The 18,755-nt window shown below is 40.6% G+C and overlaps 1 protein-coding gene across 5 annotated transcripts in view; it reads left to right on the top strand.

Annotated features, from left to right (window-relative positions):
• The window catches only part of DNAJB4 (DnaJ heat shock protein family (Hsp40) member B4), a 43,611-nt gene extending 27,863 nt beyond the window's left edge, over nt 1–15,748 (top strand). For all 5 annotated transcript variants that reach the window (XM_030572120.1, XM_030572117.1, XM_030572116.1 and 2 more), the window contains 3 exons: nt 4,484–4,772; nt 10,880–11,454; nt 13,715–15,748. In XM_030572120.1, coding sequence (XP_030427980.1) covers nt 4,562–4,772; nt 10,880–11,454; nt 13,715–13,948 — 1,020 coding nt within the window. In that variant the 5' untranslated portion in view covers nt 4,484–4,561 and the 3' untranslated portion in view covers nt 13,949–15,748. The remainder of the gene's footprint in view (nt 1–4,483; nt 4,773–10,879; nt 11,455–13,714) is intronic.
• The last annotated feature ends 3,007 nt before the right edge of the window (nt 15,749–18,755 follow it).

Raw genomic sequence — 18,755 nt, 5'->3', positions numbered from 1 at the left:
ACTAGCTCTCTATGTGCAGCACAAGTTTTAGACCTGTATGACATTGAGTTTGGAAAGTGGTGTTGCCCTCAACAAAATGTTGAGATTTTAATTCTATAGCCATGATATCTTTTCCTCTTCCCCCCCCCCCCCCGCCCAGTATGAGAGAGCTTAGGCGATTTAACAATTGGGCATGAGGCCTCAGATTGGTAGTTTATCCTGTAACTGTTGTTTTTCCCCGACAACGTGTGCCTTATATATGCCAATGCAGCAAAACCAAGCTTCATATATCTTATTGATAGCATTTGTTGTCATTTGTTCAATGTTTTCTAGACTAACTTTTGTTGCCAGTTTAGTTAGGAATTAGAATAACAGAAAACAATCACCCTCTGAACCTAAATTATTGTAACATGTTCCTGGAGGTAGTTAAAACATTACCTAATGTACTGCTCGTGGAAACCTAAATGTAGAAAAAAACAACTCTGCCTTGCAATATACGAAAATTCTATTCTGAACTAATCTAATGATGAAAATTCAGCATTAAAGCTTATAGTTTGGCCTTTGTTGTGCCTACTCTTTGCAGCACAGTGCTTTGTTATGAGACCCCAGCACTACAAAAGTACAAATGTTTTAGTTTAGGACCGTATATTCAGCTTAGCATTAATTTGGTTTTTTTTTGGGGGGGGGGTTAGCTTGGAATCCTAGAACATTTCTAAAGATAACTTGACTGTAAATGGTGCGGGTGAGAGTATTTTTTTATTAATTTAAAACAAACAAAAACGAGTAAGCCATGCAGTGCATCAAAGACATTATGTAAATACTGTAGGTAAAATATAATGAAATGTAATCCCTCTCACCCACTCAAGGATCCTGGAACTAGATAGGAATGATACTAATAAAAAGGAGCTCTTGTTAAAGCCTGATAGTGTCTGCCAAGGCTCACTTGGAGAAGGACATGATGGGGAAACAGTGATGGACCATAACTAGTTCTCTGTCTCGGGAGATTGATGGCAGTTCCTTCTCCTCCAGCCGAGAGGATGACTGATGCTCGCAGTAAATAGGGTAGATTGAGCTGAACATATTGACTGCTCAATCTAGACTATTGCAGGTTCCAGTGATGCAAGCTAGTCCTGGGAAACAAAGAAGCAGGTGGTTCTCGGTATCCTTGGATGTTCTCAGAACCAGGATCATAAGCAGAGCTGGTCAAAACTTTTTTTTATTTACCTTTTTTTAAATTTTATTTTAGTTTTCCAAAACTGGAGTTTTGTCAAATGATTTTTATGTTAAAACCAGTTTTAATTTCTTTTACTTCCCCCCCTTCCATGACATTTGTTTCAATTCTAATTTTTTATTTCCCCTCCCCCCCACCCCCCACACAAAGTGTGAGAATTTGCGTGCTGCCTTAGGTTTTTCCTTTTTTCCCCAAGAAAAAGGGGGAGCAGACAAAACAATATCAATGAGAAAGTAACACATAGTCACGCTTTGACTTTCCTAGTTTGGAAAACAGGATGTTGAAGAATCTGTGTGAGAGGAATATTTTTCATCTTTTCTTTACAGTTTTCCAACTTTTACCAGTGGAAAACAGAAAGGTGAGGAAATGTAAAGTTTTCCATATAGTTCATTTTTTTTTGTATGTTCCAACTGAAAAATTATTTCTCAGCTGGAAACTTTGAATAAGAGCTCTCCCCCCCCCCTCAGAATTCCTTTTCTGGCCAACTAACCATAACTGATAGGTCTGACTCATCTCAGAAGATCTATGGAGGAGATGCAGGTTCTGACTCATACCATCTAAACCTCTGATGTATGCGATCTCTAAATTGACATTGGTGTGTGGAAGTTCCCCACAGGTATTGCTGAGGGCACTGTAAAGCAGTCCATTATTGACACTTGTAGAATAAGGACATCTGAACATAATAAAGTAGAAAGGGGAACAATTAATAAACACAATATATGGAAAGCTCTTTGCCCCTCGTGTGATTTTTAGCTATGACTAAAACTGGTCTTTCGCTAGAACAAATATTAAAAAGAAATATTTTCCCTAAAATTACAGTAATCACTCTTAAATCTATTGCCTTTTTGACCAGATGGTTACAACTTCTTGGCCTAATATCCGGCTAAGAGCCAAATGAGATCTTGAAGATGCTGGCCTGCAGGGTATAACTTGATACCCACCCTTCTGCAGGGTCTGAGAAAGAGCTGAAAGTTAAAACTTTACATCAGTGATACTCAGACCTCAGTGGTTCAGGAGCCAAATTTAGTAATCAGCAATACCCAAACAAGCCACAGTAGCGGAATTTATTGTTTCCTTTACCATAGTATTATACATTCATATTTAAGCAGTATGATGGGAAATATTTAGTTTATATAATTCTCACAGCAAAATGACTGACCAGTTATCATTATTTTATCCACTACAATTGGTTAATAACATAGTAAAAGTATCCTGATTGACTAATAACTCAGACTGGTTAATAATTAAATCACACAGTGTTTTAATATTGTGTGCTGCACAGAGCCGCAGGAGACACCTTAAAGAGCTACTTGCAGATCCAGAGCCTCAGTCTGAGTATCCCTGCTTTATGTAAATCATCATACGAAGTGATTGGGTATCTATCCCAACTGTAACTTGTTTACTTATCAAAAATCAAATGGTTTTGTCTCAGAAGTCTCTATTAATTATTGTATTTTGCATCTTCTTGAAACCAGTTTCTACTGCTTATATTGTGTAACATATACAATGTTTCTACTGCTTATACAGTGTAACATATGGAAAGGAATGTGGCCAGTTTCTGCATGTGATGTTTTAAACTGGTAATGATCAAGTTATATCATTGTTATACTTTGTTGTGCTTACTACCTAACTGGCAATAAAGTAGTACTTTATCAGATTGACTCAGTCTGGAATCCTGTGTGTTGCAGGAAATAGATTAATTTGGGGTTGTAATGAAGTGAAATCAGGCTACTGAAAAGTTTCAGATTTTATTGTGAATTTGAAATGTCCTTTTAATCCCTACACAAAAGGTCCAGTTTACTCTGGCAGTTTATCACTAGAACAGCTATGCATTCTTACTTGGCATAAGAACCTACATAGATAAGAATGCACATCAGGAATTGAAATTCCCAACTCATTTTCCATAGGTGGTTTTATAACTGTCAGACAGCTAGGTTTTCAGTGCTTACTGATAAGGTCTGGATTCAGACCAATGACCTACAGCAGTGGTCACCAACCAGTCGTTCGTGATTGACTGGTTGATCCTAGAGGATCTCCCAGTCAATCGTGATGTCCGGCGGCAGTGCAGTATGGCTGCCGCTAAGGCAGACTCCCTGCCTACCCTGGTCCCACACTGCTCCCGGAAGTCGCCATTGCAGCCCCGGGGGTGGGGGTCTCCCTCCATGTGCTGCTCCTGCCTACAAGCACCACTCCCACAGCTCTCATTGGCCAGGAGAGCTGCAGAGGCGGTGCTTGCACAGAGGGGCAGCGCCTGGAGCCATGTGCCTCCCCCACCTCAGGGGCCATAGAGGCCCATTGGCCCCTTCCAGGAGCGAAGTGGGGCCGGGGTAGGCAGGGAGCCTGCCTTACCCTCGCTGCACCTACCACCAACTGGGAGCCACTGGAGGTAAGTGCTGCCCAGTGGGAGGCCACACCCCAACTCCCAGCCCTGAGTCCTTTCCCAGAGCCAGCACCCCAAAGCCCCTCCTGCACTCCAACCTCCAGCCCTGAGCTCCCTTCTGGAGCCACCATCCCAAACTCCCTCCTGCACCTCAAGCCCCTCCCAGAGCCAGCAGCCTGCACCCCCTCCTACACCCCAACACTTTGCCCCATCCTGGAGCCCCCTCCTGCACCCAAATTCCCTCCTAGAGCTTGCACCTCTCACCCCCTCCTGCACCCCAACCCCCTGCCCTAGGCTCAGCCCAGAGCCCCTTCTCACACTGCAAAACCCTCAACCCCAGCCCAGAGCCCACACCCCCTCCCAAACTCCTGCCCCAGCCCAGTGAAAGTGAGTGAGGGTGGGGCAGAGTGAGCGACGGAGAGAAGGGGGAAGGTGTGAGGGGGCAGGGCTTTGGGGAAAGGGCAGGGCCTCAGGGAAGGGGCAGGGTAGACCTTGGGTTGCCCTTAGATTCAAAAAGTGATCTTGGATGTAAAAAGGTCATAGACCACTGACCTACAGGTGCCAGGATCTGATTGTAAGATACAGAACTTATTTATCACTCAAAACAGAAAATGGAAATTGAACAGTTAATTGGAAGGCAGAGGAAACAGCTGTGCAGAGAATGTTTTGGCTTTGAGCAGTCTGGGAAATGACGTTCTGTAGCATTTGCTGTTCTAGAAAGAGCGGAGACACGTAGTATAAATGGGAGGGCTCTGGAGAGGGCTGTCTCTCTAGCAGTGTGTATATTTATCTATAAATGAGCAACAGGGGAGGGAATCAAATAAGGGTAAGCAGTCTATCCACTGCTCAGAGCACCAACTGCGTTGCTAATTTGTGCTATTTTCCCTCCCCAGTATTACTGCATTACTCAGACACAGGACACTGGTTTCTTCATATCGAGAGAAACTGAAATTAATCTAACAACACTCGGAATGGGAAAAGATTATTATTCAATTTTGGGAATTGAAAAAGGGGCTTCTGAAGAAGATATCAAAAAGGCTTACAGAAAACAAGCCCTTAAATGGCATCCGGATAAGAACAAATCACCCCACGCGGAGGAAAAATTCAAAGAGGTTGCAGAAGCCTATGAAGTGCTGAGTGATCCCAAAAAGAGAGACATTTATGATCAGTTTGGGGAGGAAGGTAAGTATTTCTCTTACTCAGTATCTATCTGTGCTACACTCTTAAAGTGGACACTTAGTTGTGTTGAATGCCACAAGACAAGAAGAAAGTTTGTGTGTTTATCCATGACATGTACTGATTTGGACAATGATTGTTTTCTTATGGAGACTGATATATAGTAATTACAGAGACTTATATGTTAACAAATGTATATAATCATGTATAGTGTATCCTTCATAGTTTAGAACCATGCTTAATTCAATGTTCTTTATTTAAAAAAAAAATTAAAAATCCCAAATCCATGTTATATAACTTTTTAAATGAAATTAATATTTGTCTGTGACCATAAATAGCTGCATGTATTTTTCTTTATTTTTGCCTCTGCGCTTTTTGAGGTAGCCATCAAAATGTTACATAGAGACAGAGCGCCTCTTCGAATAATATATCTCTAAAACTTTTCATAAAGGATAGTTTGCTTGTACAAAACAGGACAGGCCCTCTACTGAACAGGAGCCTAGGTGTCCAGTCCTTAGTTGGCCTTGGCTTCTTGCCCGTAGAGGAAAGTATTTGCCTGATGTCATGAAATACCAGAACAATTTTTTAGTTTAACTGTTAACAGTAATAACATGCCAAAGGGATGAGGCCTCAGAAATGTTATGTATAGCCTAAAATGATTACTTAAACAGGAAGCTCAATCTTTTTTTAATCATCAATTGCGATGGTGCCCCACCATTTCTAGGATTCAGCAATTACCTTTTACATCCTATTTGAGACGCCAAACTGGTTAAGTACTGCCCACAGAAACTAGGTAGGCTCATTTAATCGTTAACATTCATTTGGGGTCAGATTCTGATAATTTTACTCCTGCTGAGTTGCACACTACTCAATCAGTAGAAGGGTGACCAGATGTCCCGATTTTATAGGGTCAGTCCCGATATTCAGGGCTTTTCCTTTTATAGGTGTCTGTTACCCCCACACACTCCCCTGTCCTGAATTTTCACGCTTGCTATCTGGTCACCCTAATCCTTAGTCTCATTGACTAGTAGCACTAATTGTGAAGTAAAGTGCTATACAACAGTGGTTCTCAAACTAGGGTCGCCACTTCTTCAGGGAAAGCCCCTGGCAGGCGGCGCCAGTTTGTTTACCTGCCGCGTCCGCAGGTTCGGCCAATCGCAGCTCCCAGTGGCCATGGTCTGCTGCTCCAGGCCAATGGGGACTGCGGGAAGTGGTGGCCAGTACGTCCCTTGGCCCGCGCTACTTCCAGCAGCTCCCATTGGCCTGGAGCGGCGAACCGGGGCCAGTAGGAGCCACGGTCAGCCAAACCTGCGGATGCGGCAGGTAAATAAACCGGCCCGGCCCGCAAGGGGCTTCCCCTGAACAAGTGGCAGCCCTAGTTTGAGAAGCACTGCTCTACAAGATATCTGGCCCTTTATCAACATGAGAATTTGATTTTTGTGGTGCTGTCGTTGACCATTGCTTCTTTGCAAACGTCTGTAAATGAGGCAAATTCCATGGTCTCTTGTTCCACTGGGAAGTGAAAGAATTCTGGAACTACAAGTCTTTGCTGATGTTTCCATGGGTTCTCATGTCATTCCTAAGTCTCTGATACCTGACCTGATTCTATTATTTGGGAATACTAAGGGCTCATCCTGCTCCTTTGATACTAGGCCCAGATTTTTAAAGGTATTCAGTCATTGCTGCACTCAGCATTGTAATGCCCAGTTCTCATTTTCAGAAGGGGTTTAAGCACTTGACTATCAATGGGTTTTAGGCTCCTAAATTCCCAAACCCCTTTTGGAAATGAGCCTTGGGCTCCTAAATCAATGAGGCATTGCAATGCAGGGCAGCAGTGCCTAAATAGCTGTAAAAATATTGCCCTTAATCTTTTACCTTATTGCTTTTCTCCCTTTAGCTCTGTTTGCTGTTCTCTCCTATAGGCACTTAATCTACAGCTTAGGTAATATACATTCTATTCCAGTGCAGTAGCACTTCCTAACCCCCTCCTAAAAATATCATTAGTCAGATTCTCCTAAGAGTAGAGGGCAAGGCTTATAAAGCAGTGTAGCCTTTGGCAGTGTGGCATTGCATACCTGAAGCAGACGCTCAAAGCACGTACTTCTGCTTATTTTAGGCATAATATTAACAAAAGTATTGGCAAGTTTCTGCAGCTATGTGCCTGGAAATATCCCTTGTCGCCTGAGTGGCTGCCTAAGCTCTGTCATTGTTGTCCAGAATGTATGCAGTAGTTGTAAAGCTCTGTGATTGTTTTCCAGCCATGGAACCTGATGTACTTTCAGCAAAAACTATTCAGAATCTATTCTAGGAAGTATCATTCCACTAATCACATGACACAGTTTGTCATGCATTCGTTTAACAGTACCAGTACATCAGTTTTAAAAAAAAACCTGAAAAATATTTAGTGTGGCATTTGCCATAGCAAAACTAGAGTTAAGATTGAGATGCCATTTCCATTCTAATTCCCCCTCTGCAGTTGTTCAGAACTTTTTCAAAATATTCCTTTAGAGCTCAAACTTTTTGTGCTTGGTTTAATCCAAATTTGTTTAACTTGTTTAATTTGAGTAAAATCAGTTCAGTTATCCTGGAATTAAACAAATATGAAAAATCCATTCCTCATATCTGGATTAATTTTTTGGTTAACATGCATCCAACGAAGTGGGCATTCACTCACAAAAGCTCATGCTCCAATACGTCTGTTAGTCTATAAGTGCCACAGGACTCTTTGCTGCTTTGTTAAAACTGGACACTTGTCTTGTTTTAGAGTCCTTTTTAGAGAAAGAAGAGCAATACATTTTTGTAGAAGATCAGTTTGGGGGGTTTTAATTTGTAAATAGTAAATGCTAAGGCCTATGGGTTGCTGCTTTGTGCTATGCCATTGGTGGAAAATGGCCCTAAAGCCAGCATTACATGGGAGGATCACCCCAGTATAGCTGTAGCGCAAACTGGGGAACTTCTGCACTGACTCTTTCCCTGATGCCAGTGTAGAGGGAGTAACTGGGCTCCCTTGTACTTAGCTGATACTTGGCTGCCATATTGACCTCTTGCCAACTGCCAATGGTCCAATAACATCCTTTCAGGCTGGTCTGTCTTGTGCCAGGCAATTGACTTGGGCCCAGGATCAAGAGGTGCAAAGGCCACTTTTGTCTTCTGCCACAATTTTAGGGTAACTCACCCTTCTTGGTTCTTAAAGGTTTCACTCTCAGCCGTTACCTCTCCTGGGCAGAGACCCATGCCTCAGAAGGGAGTGGGGGTTTTAAGGACATCTCCCTGATCTACACTGTGATATCCCCAGCAAGCCAGTCTGCCAGAAAGGCCATGGGGCCTGTGCTTTGCTTTTTCTCTGAGGGCTATGACCAGTATTTGGCCTGCAGTTATAAGTTACTACACAGCTTCTTCCAAGCAAGCATATTTATTCTTAAGGTAGAAGTATTATAGAGAAAGAATATAAAAACATAAAAGAAACTACCCACGTGCTAAAAATCTTATCAGAGGTGACCCACCCCCCACTCAGGATAGGGTTGTTCTAGATGTTAGTCCTTCAAATCCCAAACTGTTTTTTCCCTCTTGTTACAAGGTCAGATCAGTCTACAGCGCACTAACAGGAACAATAGCCCTGCATCAATTTAAAATCAGGTTATTTATCCAGAAGTCCTTTCTTTGTCTCTTGATCACTGGAGAATCCAGTTTGAACCAGAATATGTGAGCCTCCACAGGAGGTGGTACTTCTCTGGAGGTGTTAGAACCTGAGTGATTTGCCTTAGTCATCCCCCACTGTTTTCACTTCCTGGAGGAATTGTGGTAATTCCCCCACTGTGGAGTGCATACAGACCCTGGCCCACAAAGATACATAAACCATTCATACACTTAATACAATATGGTCTCCCAAAGATATGACAGGAAGTTGCCTTATCTGTCTCACACTCCTGAATTTGAGCTGCACTATATGCTAATCATCTTCAGCTGAGGACCTAGCATTAAAATGTATGCATGGTTTATGACTACTTTGAATTCAGTTTTTTTAAAAAAAAAATCTGTGTCTAACATGGATTAGAAAGTAGGATGCATGCTGAATGGCTTTAGCATAAACTAAATCCAGAACTGCTTAAGGGCCTTAGAAGGAAAATGGTTGCATATAGTGCTGAGCTACCTTAATCTACGAGGCATCTTAGTGATATGCCCAGCAAGCCAGTCTGCCTAGAAGGCCATGGCCTGTACTTTGCTTTTTCTCTGAGGGCTGTGACCAGTGTTTGGCCTGCAGTTGTCACTGAGATGCTTGAGTATTTACAACTGAAGACCTCCTTAAGGTCTGAGGAGGCATTCTGTTGTCAGGGCGAGAGTTGGGGAGGGAATTAGCCAGTAAGAAGTAGATGGAGGTCATTAGCTAGAAAAGGGAGGTAGAAAAGAATTGTTTATTGAGTGAAGTGTGGTCTGGAGCCACAGAGTAGAGGTAGAAGGTAGCTGGGTGGATGCTGGGGATTGTGGTGAGTGTAAGCAGGGCATGAGAAAACTGTCACCTGAAGGAAGTGGAAGGAAGATCTTACACTGGGAAGAGTGGGGACAACAATATGAAGAAGAGAAAGAGAAATAGTAGTCAATTAGTTGAGAAAGCAGACTGAACTATAAAGGATTCCTAGAGATGAGGATGGGTTTTTTTGTTTTGTGTTTTTGCAGGGGAGTATAATCTTGGATGGCTTGGGAAGAGGAGTGGAGAGTGGGAATTTTGACTAAGGAAATGATAGGATGAGATTGGTGGTTAGAGACAGAAAAGCTTCTTTACCTCTAAAGTCTCTCTTTAATTCTTATAATGTACCTAGAACATGGGTTCTCAAACTGGAGATCACAGTCTCCTCCCCCAAAAATGTTTCAGGGGGCACAAGCACCTCCCTTTCTTCATTGCTAGATGAGAGTGAGGGTGTCAGCTTTTTTCTGTTTGTAACATGCGGATGCAGTCTGGAAAAGATCAAGAACCACTAGCCTAGAGTATTTGATAAACACAACTGAAAATTTAGAACTAATAAAGGAGCATGTCTTTTAGCTATTTTCCTTTTACTATTGTTTGACTTTGAAAACTTCAACGAAATCAAATACAAAAACGACTGTAGTTAGTGCAGCATTAAAGTTGAGAAATCAAGCACCCAAAGGAGTCAGAAAAATTGAAAGTGAAGATTTCTCTGCCACATAGTACAAATGTAACATTTACTGTTTCTGGGAGGTCTTTAATGCTGTGTTGCTACTGATGGAAAATAGCTTTTAATAAACAAAATCTGGCCTCACTTTTCTGGTGTGCTGCACTCCTTTCAACTTTCTCTTTCCTCTCCACTCCCAGATTATACCCCCCAAAGAAACAAAGCAAAACACAGTGTTTCCATTGTCTCAGACTTGGTGAAGTCCTATTTCCAGAACAATAGATGGGATTATACTTTCTGTTATCCATTCGTACCAATGTGCATTATGGCTAGCTGGTGATTTATGGTAGTTTCCTAATATAGCACAGAATTTGACCCACTCTGTCTGACTAACACCCTGTGCAATCCCATTGATCTCAAGAGCACAGAAATTGGCCTAGTCTGATCAGAAACGGAGCATATTCAAAGCTTTAAATATAGTACAACTTTATATATTCCATGTCTATAGTGGCCTTGAAGGGCTTAACGCTAGTCCCATTGAGCAGATCCTTAGTGAAAAAAATTACATGGGAATATGTTCTTTAAGATCATGCAGACAGAGAACACTCATCATTTTCAGACCACTATTAAAACGTTAATTAAAATCCAATCATTTAGATGAGTGACAAATTATTAAATGGATTTGTTACTGACAGGGCAACTTTTTTTAGGAAACAATTCTAAATCTTCAAAATTACTCCAGGTTGCATGATGATGAGTAGTTGCTATTCTGCACTCCACTGGCAAATAGGGTGAGCTCTCTTTAAAGAGGAGCCCTTCAATCTCTGCTTACTATATTTGTGCAGTTGTGAAACTACTACCAGTCCTTTCAGTATTTGTTTGTGACTCGAGACAAAACTGTATTTTACTCTTTATGTTGTTAATAAGTACCAGGATTGAAAACTAGTATGGACTTTCCTAACCTTGTCCGAATGTTCCAATTAGGGTTAAAAGGAGGAGCTGGAGGACCTGATGGACAGGGTGGCACCTTTCGATACTCTTTCCATGGTGACCCACATGCCACATTTGCAGCATTTTTTGGTGGTACAAATCCTTTTGAGATCTTCTTTGGGAGAAGAATGCCTGGTGGCAGAGACACCGAAGACATGGAAGTGGATGGAGATCCTTTTGGATCCTTCACTAGTTTTAGCATGAATGGATTTCCAAGAGAAAGGAATACAGTTGGTAGTCAGCCTCGTCGTAAACAAGATCCCCCGATTATCCATGAACTTAAAGTATCATTGGAAGAGATATATCATGGCTGCACAAAAAGGATGAGAATTTCCCGAAAAAGGCTGAACCCAGATGGTAGAAGTGTCCGAACGGAGGACAAAATCCTCACCATTGAGATCAAGAGAGGGTGGAAAGAAGGCACCAAAATCACTTTCCCAAAAGAAGGTGATGAAACACCCAACACTATCCCAGCCGATATTGTTTTTGTCATTAAAGACAAAAGTCACTCGCTCTTCAAGAGAGATGGTTCAAATATTATCTATCCTGTTAAAATCAGTTTGCGGGAGGTAAGTTTCTTGTTAGTTGATAGCACAACTGAAATATAAAAACAAATTGTCTTAGCATGGTATTGTGGCTATACTGCAGAAAACATATCTATAGCAATTATTATAGTTCAGCACTCCAGTTCTCTAGCTAATACACTTTAATCAAACTAAATATAGTGCATAGTTACCTGTACCAGAATCATTGGCTATTTTACTGGGGTCTGCATTATATGTTGTTAAGTTTTGTCTATGGCAGCATACAGGATGATCTGTGGGAAAGGAAAGTAGAACATATTTGCCATTTTCTAAGTTTTAGTACTAAGTACAATAGCTTGCTGTATGTAAATGCAGATTGGGTTGGAGTAATAATGAATGCATCCAGTGTAATGGACTTCTTTCTGCTATGGTATACCGTCCTTATCATTTCTGGAGTAGAAAGCATCTAGAACTCATGTCTAGAATATTTTCACAGCTCACCAGTGGAGCTTAATTTAGCAAACTTGCAAAATATCTTTCATGTCACACATTTCAGTGTGCTTTTAGAATACATAGGGATGGATTTCATGAGAATAAATTGTGAGCAGGTGTTGCTATGGAATTTATATGTGATGATAAAAATAAGTTCATAACATTTTTTTAAATGCACTCCAAAGACCAAAGTAGTTTTGCTTTCAGAAGCAAAAATAAAGAATTGCAGAGTGTTTTGTTTAGTGTTTGAAGACAAGTAAAGGAACTGATTCTTTCCAAAATGAATCAAGTCTGTATTTTTAAAAATGTAGCATTAAGGAATGGTGAGAATAAACTAATCTCAAGTAATGTGCAGAGGACATACAAAGAAAGTCTGCTTGTATTCTGAACTTTCAAAAAAAAAAAGAAAGAAAGAAAAAAAAAACTTTTAAAATGATTTTTCATGAGATAAATCACATAATACAAGAGGAAATGCACTATGTAATGACAGGATGGGTAATGTAGTTTCTGTATAAATATCATAATTCTGCCATTGAGTCCAAATAACATTGAGTTTTGTCAGCACACATTAAATACATAGAGTAGGTGGAAAACAAAAGCAATCCTTGCAGGCCAGAAGTCTAGTGATAAATGTATAAATATTTAGATAAAACAGGAGATTAGTGGGAATTATCTCTACTAAAAAACAAAGTGCTTAGTTTGTTTTCGTTTTTGCCAAGAAATTATATCTTGATGATATAGAGAAGGTAAATCCTTGGTTTGTATTTTAGTATTTGCTTTAATTTGAACATCACAAATGTGCATGTAAAAGGACACTGTGAAGATTGATAGCAGAGTGAGCAAATAATAGATTTTTTTTTGGGGGGGGGGGGGGGATTGGAGATCAAACCAAAAAATCCAGGAGGGAAAAGAAAATCCCATTTGATTTAAAACCAAAATCTTTTTTTTTTTTTTAATGTTCATTTTGAATTGAGCAAAACGTTTTGGTCAATTCAAAACAAAATGTTTTTGAGTCAGCCATTTCAGGTGGTTTTCCAACCCTCCAACCCTGCGTCCCCTGCTTCTTTTTTTTTTAGTTGGCCAAATTTGAATTCAAAATACCGTTTCAAAATGAAACATTTCAAATTGTTTGAGATTTTTTTTTCTTGACCAAAACTATGCATTGAATTCAATCCAAATTTGCAAACTGTTTTGGGACACTGAAAAATGCATTTTTTTAACCCCCCCCTCCATCTTAGCCAAAAAAAATTACCCCACTCTATTGAAAAGGTTCAATTTAAATGTCAGATAGTACACCTAAAATAATTTTAAAAAGCAAATTATAAGCAAAACAAGTGTTGCAAGAGTCTTTAAATGAATGTAAACTCTGTGTAACGCTAAGAACAGTAGAGCTAGGACTCTGAATTTCTAATGACAGCTGAGATGCTGCTTGTTTGGTACAGATTCATGAGCAGAAGACAGTGGGAGTACTGAGTGCATTTGTTCTGTTTGTACCAATCACTGCGTTATCTGTTGATGTTTAGGATGCGGCACCAAGAAGTAAACCTTTTATGACTGTTTCAGATGTCATTCTAGGGCACTGATAACTGGTTTGATATTGGAGATACATTGGTAATAAGGCAAGCGTCCCCTTTTAAAGGGAGCAACATAAGATATTGTCTTTCAGTTTTGACAGTTCTCTTCAGTTATGCAAAATAATCCATGTATTCACAATATCAGCTTTTTCTAATTCTGTAATCTGAAAATTCAGTTTTCAGTATAAAGAAGTTTTTGATGGTTGCCTCTTTCTCATGCTCTGAACTATTTGTTTTAGGCTTTATGTGGCAGCTCGGTCACCGTGCCAACAATAGAAGGAAGAACCATACCTATGACAATAAATGAGGTTGTAAAGCCTGGGATGAGGAGAAGAATTATAGGATATGGGTTGCCGTTTCCCAAAAATCCCGACCAACGTGGTGACTTAATTATAGAATTTGAAGTAAATTTCCCAGACAATATACCTCCAGCATCAAAAGAAGTACTTAGGAGAAATCTTCCTGTTTCATAAAGGAATGGACTGTGTTAACACTGTTTCAGCAGGACACTGAAAATGCAGAAGACTGGCAAATTCATGCTGTAAAAGTGCAATCTATATCCATTTGTGGAATATTCATTTTCTTTTCGTGGGGTGGAGGGAGGGAATACTGTAATGCTGCATGAGAAGAGAATGGTTAAATACAAGTCACGCGGGTAACTCTTGTAGTAAAACATACAGGGAAAACCACTCACTGTATCTTACTTTAGATCTTCCTAATCAGAGAGTTTATTCAGTATTTTGCTTACATGTAAGATGTAATCATTTCGCAAAAACTCAATGCACGTATTTCTAATAAAGTACTTGAGCATCCAAGTACTTTATTTCATGTATCTCTTGATTATCTATGTGATGCTACCCGCCAATATCAGAAATCAGAATTCATAGTAGAAATATGCTCATTTAATATCCAGATATTTAAGGAGACTAAAGCATTAACTGACACCATTTAGATATGAAGGCTCACATGCTACCTTCCATTTCACAAAGCAAAGGCTAGCTAAATCTGTTTGTAGAGCTTCTGAACCCACAAAAGAGGTGAGCCTTCTTCCAGCTGCCCAGATTTTGTGAGGGCTGTACTGAAGCATTAAGGGAGAACACATGGCTCTGGAGAAAGGAGTACAGGTATAGCCACTCTGTGACATGCTCCCTTCAGAAATCCACTTGGGGAATACTACTAATCGGTGCTAACACCCATTCCCTAGGAATGGATTTCAGTCCAACCATTGGCAGGACAACATGGTATCTTAGCTCCAGAAGGAGCCATGCTGTCATGGCTACCCATGGCTGCCCATGGAACGGTGTAAATAAAGGCGCTTGGCTTACACACACATTTCAAGATCATGCATAACTCAGGACATCTGTAGAGTTCAAGGGCTGAACCATATACCACTTCCATAAGAGAGAAGGGACAAAGCCCAGCTCGCAGCTAAGGATTCTGAGGAAACTTTTTGGGCCTGATCTGAAGCTCATTTAAGCCAGTGGAAGTCTTTCCGTCAATTCAGTGAGCTTGGATATGTTCCTTTGTGAATAGAAACATGAGTTACCTAGCACTTAAGGTGAAAAAACATATGTAGGGGAAGGAGAGAGCCTTCAGTAATTGAGTCTAGTATCATAACATGCTATAGGGCTGGTTCCCTTGGTTGCAGTATGGTTTTGGTCATATAATTGCCTTGCAGACTTACTTTCATAACTTAGGTTTTAAAAACATGCCACAGTGCTTTAATAATGACATTCGTAAAGGAAGATTTATTGTTCTTTATAAGAAGATAATATTACTCTTATTTGCAGTCATTCTTTTACCTGTGGAAATCTACTAGTTACCTTCTCTGAGTAATTTAGGTTATAACAGGGTCTTTAGCAATGTCATAGAAATGATTTTCTGTAGAAAGGTGGATTGTGAGAGTTAGGGTTAATTTAGTTAGCCTTTTTTTTAATGAGCCCTAGCACAAAAGAATCCCACTTCAATTTTTCAAAGCAACACATTCCTAGAAGATACTGTCAATTTTTTAACTACAGTTTCTCTTTCATACAGTTGACATATATGATAGTGTAAATCATATTCATTTGCAGTCCTGAACAAACAGGGAACCTGAACAGTTGGGGGAGTGAGACTAGAAAGGCAAAAAAAGTTTTTAAATGAATTGCTACCTACTGCTTATGCCTATTGTTATCGTTATATATTGTGTTTATGCATTTAAAATATTTCCAGTTTCAGTATGTTCTGTATGGCATTTCTCATGTGTTTTTTAATAAACTTGTTTTTAACTTTTTTTTATTTTTTGCCATAACCACATGCCATAAACTCTGTGAAGAGCAAATGAGGCTGAGCATTTGAAACCAAGTCTTGGACACCCATAATCTAAGTAGCTACAATACTTTGAATAACTGCAGATATTTTTCAATATCCAACTTTACGTAAGAGTAGCAGGCCTGAATTGGCAGAATTCCATAGTAGTTGCTAATAGTGTATGTTTACACATGTTTACACATACAGAAAATTTAGTTCTTTTATTTCACCATTTCTGAATGTGGTGTAAAACTTGAAGTACAGAAAAAGCTGCCACATCGTTCTGAAACATTTTACAGTTTTCTCTAGGGAGGGAATTTTTTTTCACAGAATGCAGTCAGCCTGTGGAACACATTGCCACTACTGTTGGTGAGGAAGATGAGTTTAGCAGAATTCCAAAAGGAATTAGACACTTTGTATAGATAACAGATAAAACTTTCAAAAGTGCCTGAGGACTAGATTTGTTAAGGGATTTAGGTGCCTAAACCAGCAGCCAGGTGCCTAATGGGATTTTCAAAAGCATCTAGATGCCTCACTCCCATTGAAATCAACAGGAGTCAGGCACCTGGGCACTTGAAAATCCTACTAGGAACCTTGCTGCTGGTTTAGGCACTTAAATCTTTTTTAAAAAATCTGGCCCTGAGTTCCATTTTTTTTCCAGAAGGAACTAAGGCCTAGTCTTCACTAGAAAGTTAAGTGGGTTTAACTGTGTCAGTCAGAGGAGTAAAAAGTTAAGCCAACCTAAGTCTCTTTGCAGACAGCAGTAGATTGACAGAAGGATTCTACCATCTCTTGGGAAGGTGGATTACCTACATAAACCAAAGGGAGAATCCTCCCTTTGGCATAGGTAGTATCTATGCTGAAGTGCTATAGTAGTGCAATTATAAATGTAGAGAAGCCCTTAGGTGCTTATGTCTCATTGAAAGTCAATAGGACTTAGGGACAGATTCCTAAAGGAATTGAGGCACTTAAAGAGGCAGATAGGTGCCTAATTTGACCATGTAGGTACCACTGAAATTTTCAAAGCCAAAGCTCAGGTGACTCTTCAAACACCCTCACCCAACTGCTTTAGGTGCCTACATTTCTGCATAAGTGCTGCCATGACCCTAAAGCTAACATGTTGCTTGGAGCCCTATCTCAAGCCAAAGTTCTGGAGACCCAAAAGTCGATTTTAAAACTAGGTACAGAAACATCTATCTCGGCAGCAGGGCCTGATCCCATAAGTGCACTTGGAGCACATCTAAGACCTGGTACTAGTCAGACCCGGCAGAAGGAGGGCCAGATGTAGGCTACTAATAGGTGGAGTAACGGCACCTGCACAAAGACAGCCAGGAGTTCAGGGTAATGTAGGGTGAGTGTGAGGGAGATACAGAGCATGAGCTGGAGGTAGATAGGTAGCCCATGCTTTAGAAGCTGAAAAAATATCTAAGCTAAGCTGGTTTAGGTACTGAACTCTGGGAGAAGGTTTGTGGCTGAAGATCCCTATCTCTAGCCCATCAGTCACATGTACCAGGTGAGTGGCTTAGATGCCTAAGCCCCTCTCCTAAGCTAACCAGGAGTGAAATGGTTAGGTGGCTCCCCACTCCCAGCTGCCTAGCTTCTGACAATCCCTTTCATGGGACTTGTCTACATGGGGGTTTTAAGCGAGATCAAATCAAGTTAATCCAGCTTGACCACATGTCCACACAATACAATACAACCCATTACTTGCACTAACTCCACATTTATTGGGAACTCTTGAATTCTCTTGCAAAGTGGAATAGGTTTGCCTTATCAGAGGGTAAGCAGGAGGCTTCCAGAGAAGAGCTGCCCCTGAGCTAGGATCTTTTTGTGACTCAGGACTCTGATGACAGCCAACTGAAAAGCTAGCCCCAGTTCTGCCCTGATATAACAAACCCTGATTTCTGCTCTGCTTCATCTGAGCCCGACTCCTAGCAAAAATCTGGGCCAAGGCCAAAGAGTCAGATCTCTTGTAGGAAACTATGGCATGTAAGTATCTATTTTTACAATTTATTATTGCAGATGTGAGCTAGGAGGCCCCATCTCTCTGGCCTATGATGTTACTTCAGTATGGCACAGTTGCAGTCTGTACCATTGTTCTCCTTCACCCCATCCTATGGTAGATTTGAAAACCAAAATCATTCATTTGTGCAAAATTCAACAGTTTTTATTGAGACGGTGCTTACAGAAAAATAAATTTGGTTAGTTTTCATGAGATATAACTGCCTGTTTCATGCCCAGTGAAGGCACAAACAATACTCCATGCTGAGGTACAAATGGTTGTAACTTTCATAGTATCTAACAATCACTGTAAGTTCCTATCTATTTTTCTCTTCACTTTCCCTGTGTCTGCAGGGGAGATATAGCAGAACTTAAGACTCAAAAACAGCTTGATTTTGTTTCTCATGTTATAGGGATGCTCAGGTGGCCACCCATCCCCCGTATAGCTTGCAAGTCCCATCCACTCCTGCAGTGTTTCTGGGGGGACCATCCTGGTGAATAGCTTCACAACATATCTCCCTGATCTGCCCTTTGCCTTTTTGAATGAGACCATTTTCTGCCTCCTAGTGACCAGCCTCAGTGAAAGGTTATTGAGAGTGAGGACAGCCTAAAGGGAACATAGAAGGAATTGCTATCCAGTTTGCCCCTTATTATCTCTGCCTTACACCTCTGACACCACAGTAGCACCTCCACCACACAAACAAAGCTGAAAAAATAAACCTGAAACATACAACTCCAATCACCCCCCTTCCCTGACGGCATGAATGCAAATACAGTGGACTGAAATTCAAATGCACCCAGCACCTTCCATACACACAGACCCCTGACTGTCACTGAAGTTTCTGCAAGAATGGGAAGAGTTTCAGGGAGGTAAGGTCACATATACATAATACTAAAAGCTATAATGACTTGTCTGGGATGTGAACAATAAGCAACTTCTTTTTTTCCCTTAGTCTCACCACAGCACCAGTAACAGCCAGACCATCAAGG

The sequence above is a fragment of the Gopherus evgoodei genome, chromosome 8 (assembly GCF_007399415.2).
Source record: "Gopherus evgoodei ecotype Sinaloan lineage chromosome 8, rGopEvg1_v1.p, whole genome shotgun sequence".
In the NCBI taxonomy this organism is placed as follows: Eukaryota; Metazoa; Chordata; order Testudines; family Testudinidae; genus Gopherus; species Gopherus evgoodei.
The sequence above is the reverse complement of the archived record's forward strand: the minus strand, read 5'-3'. Positions and strand labels throughout refer to the sequence as shown.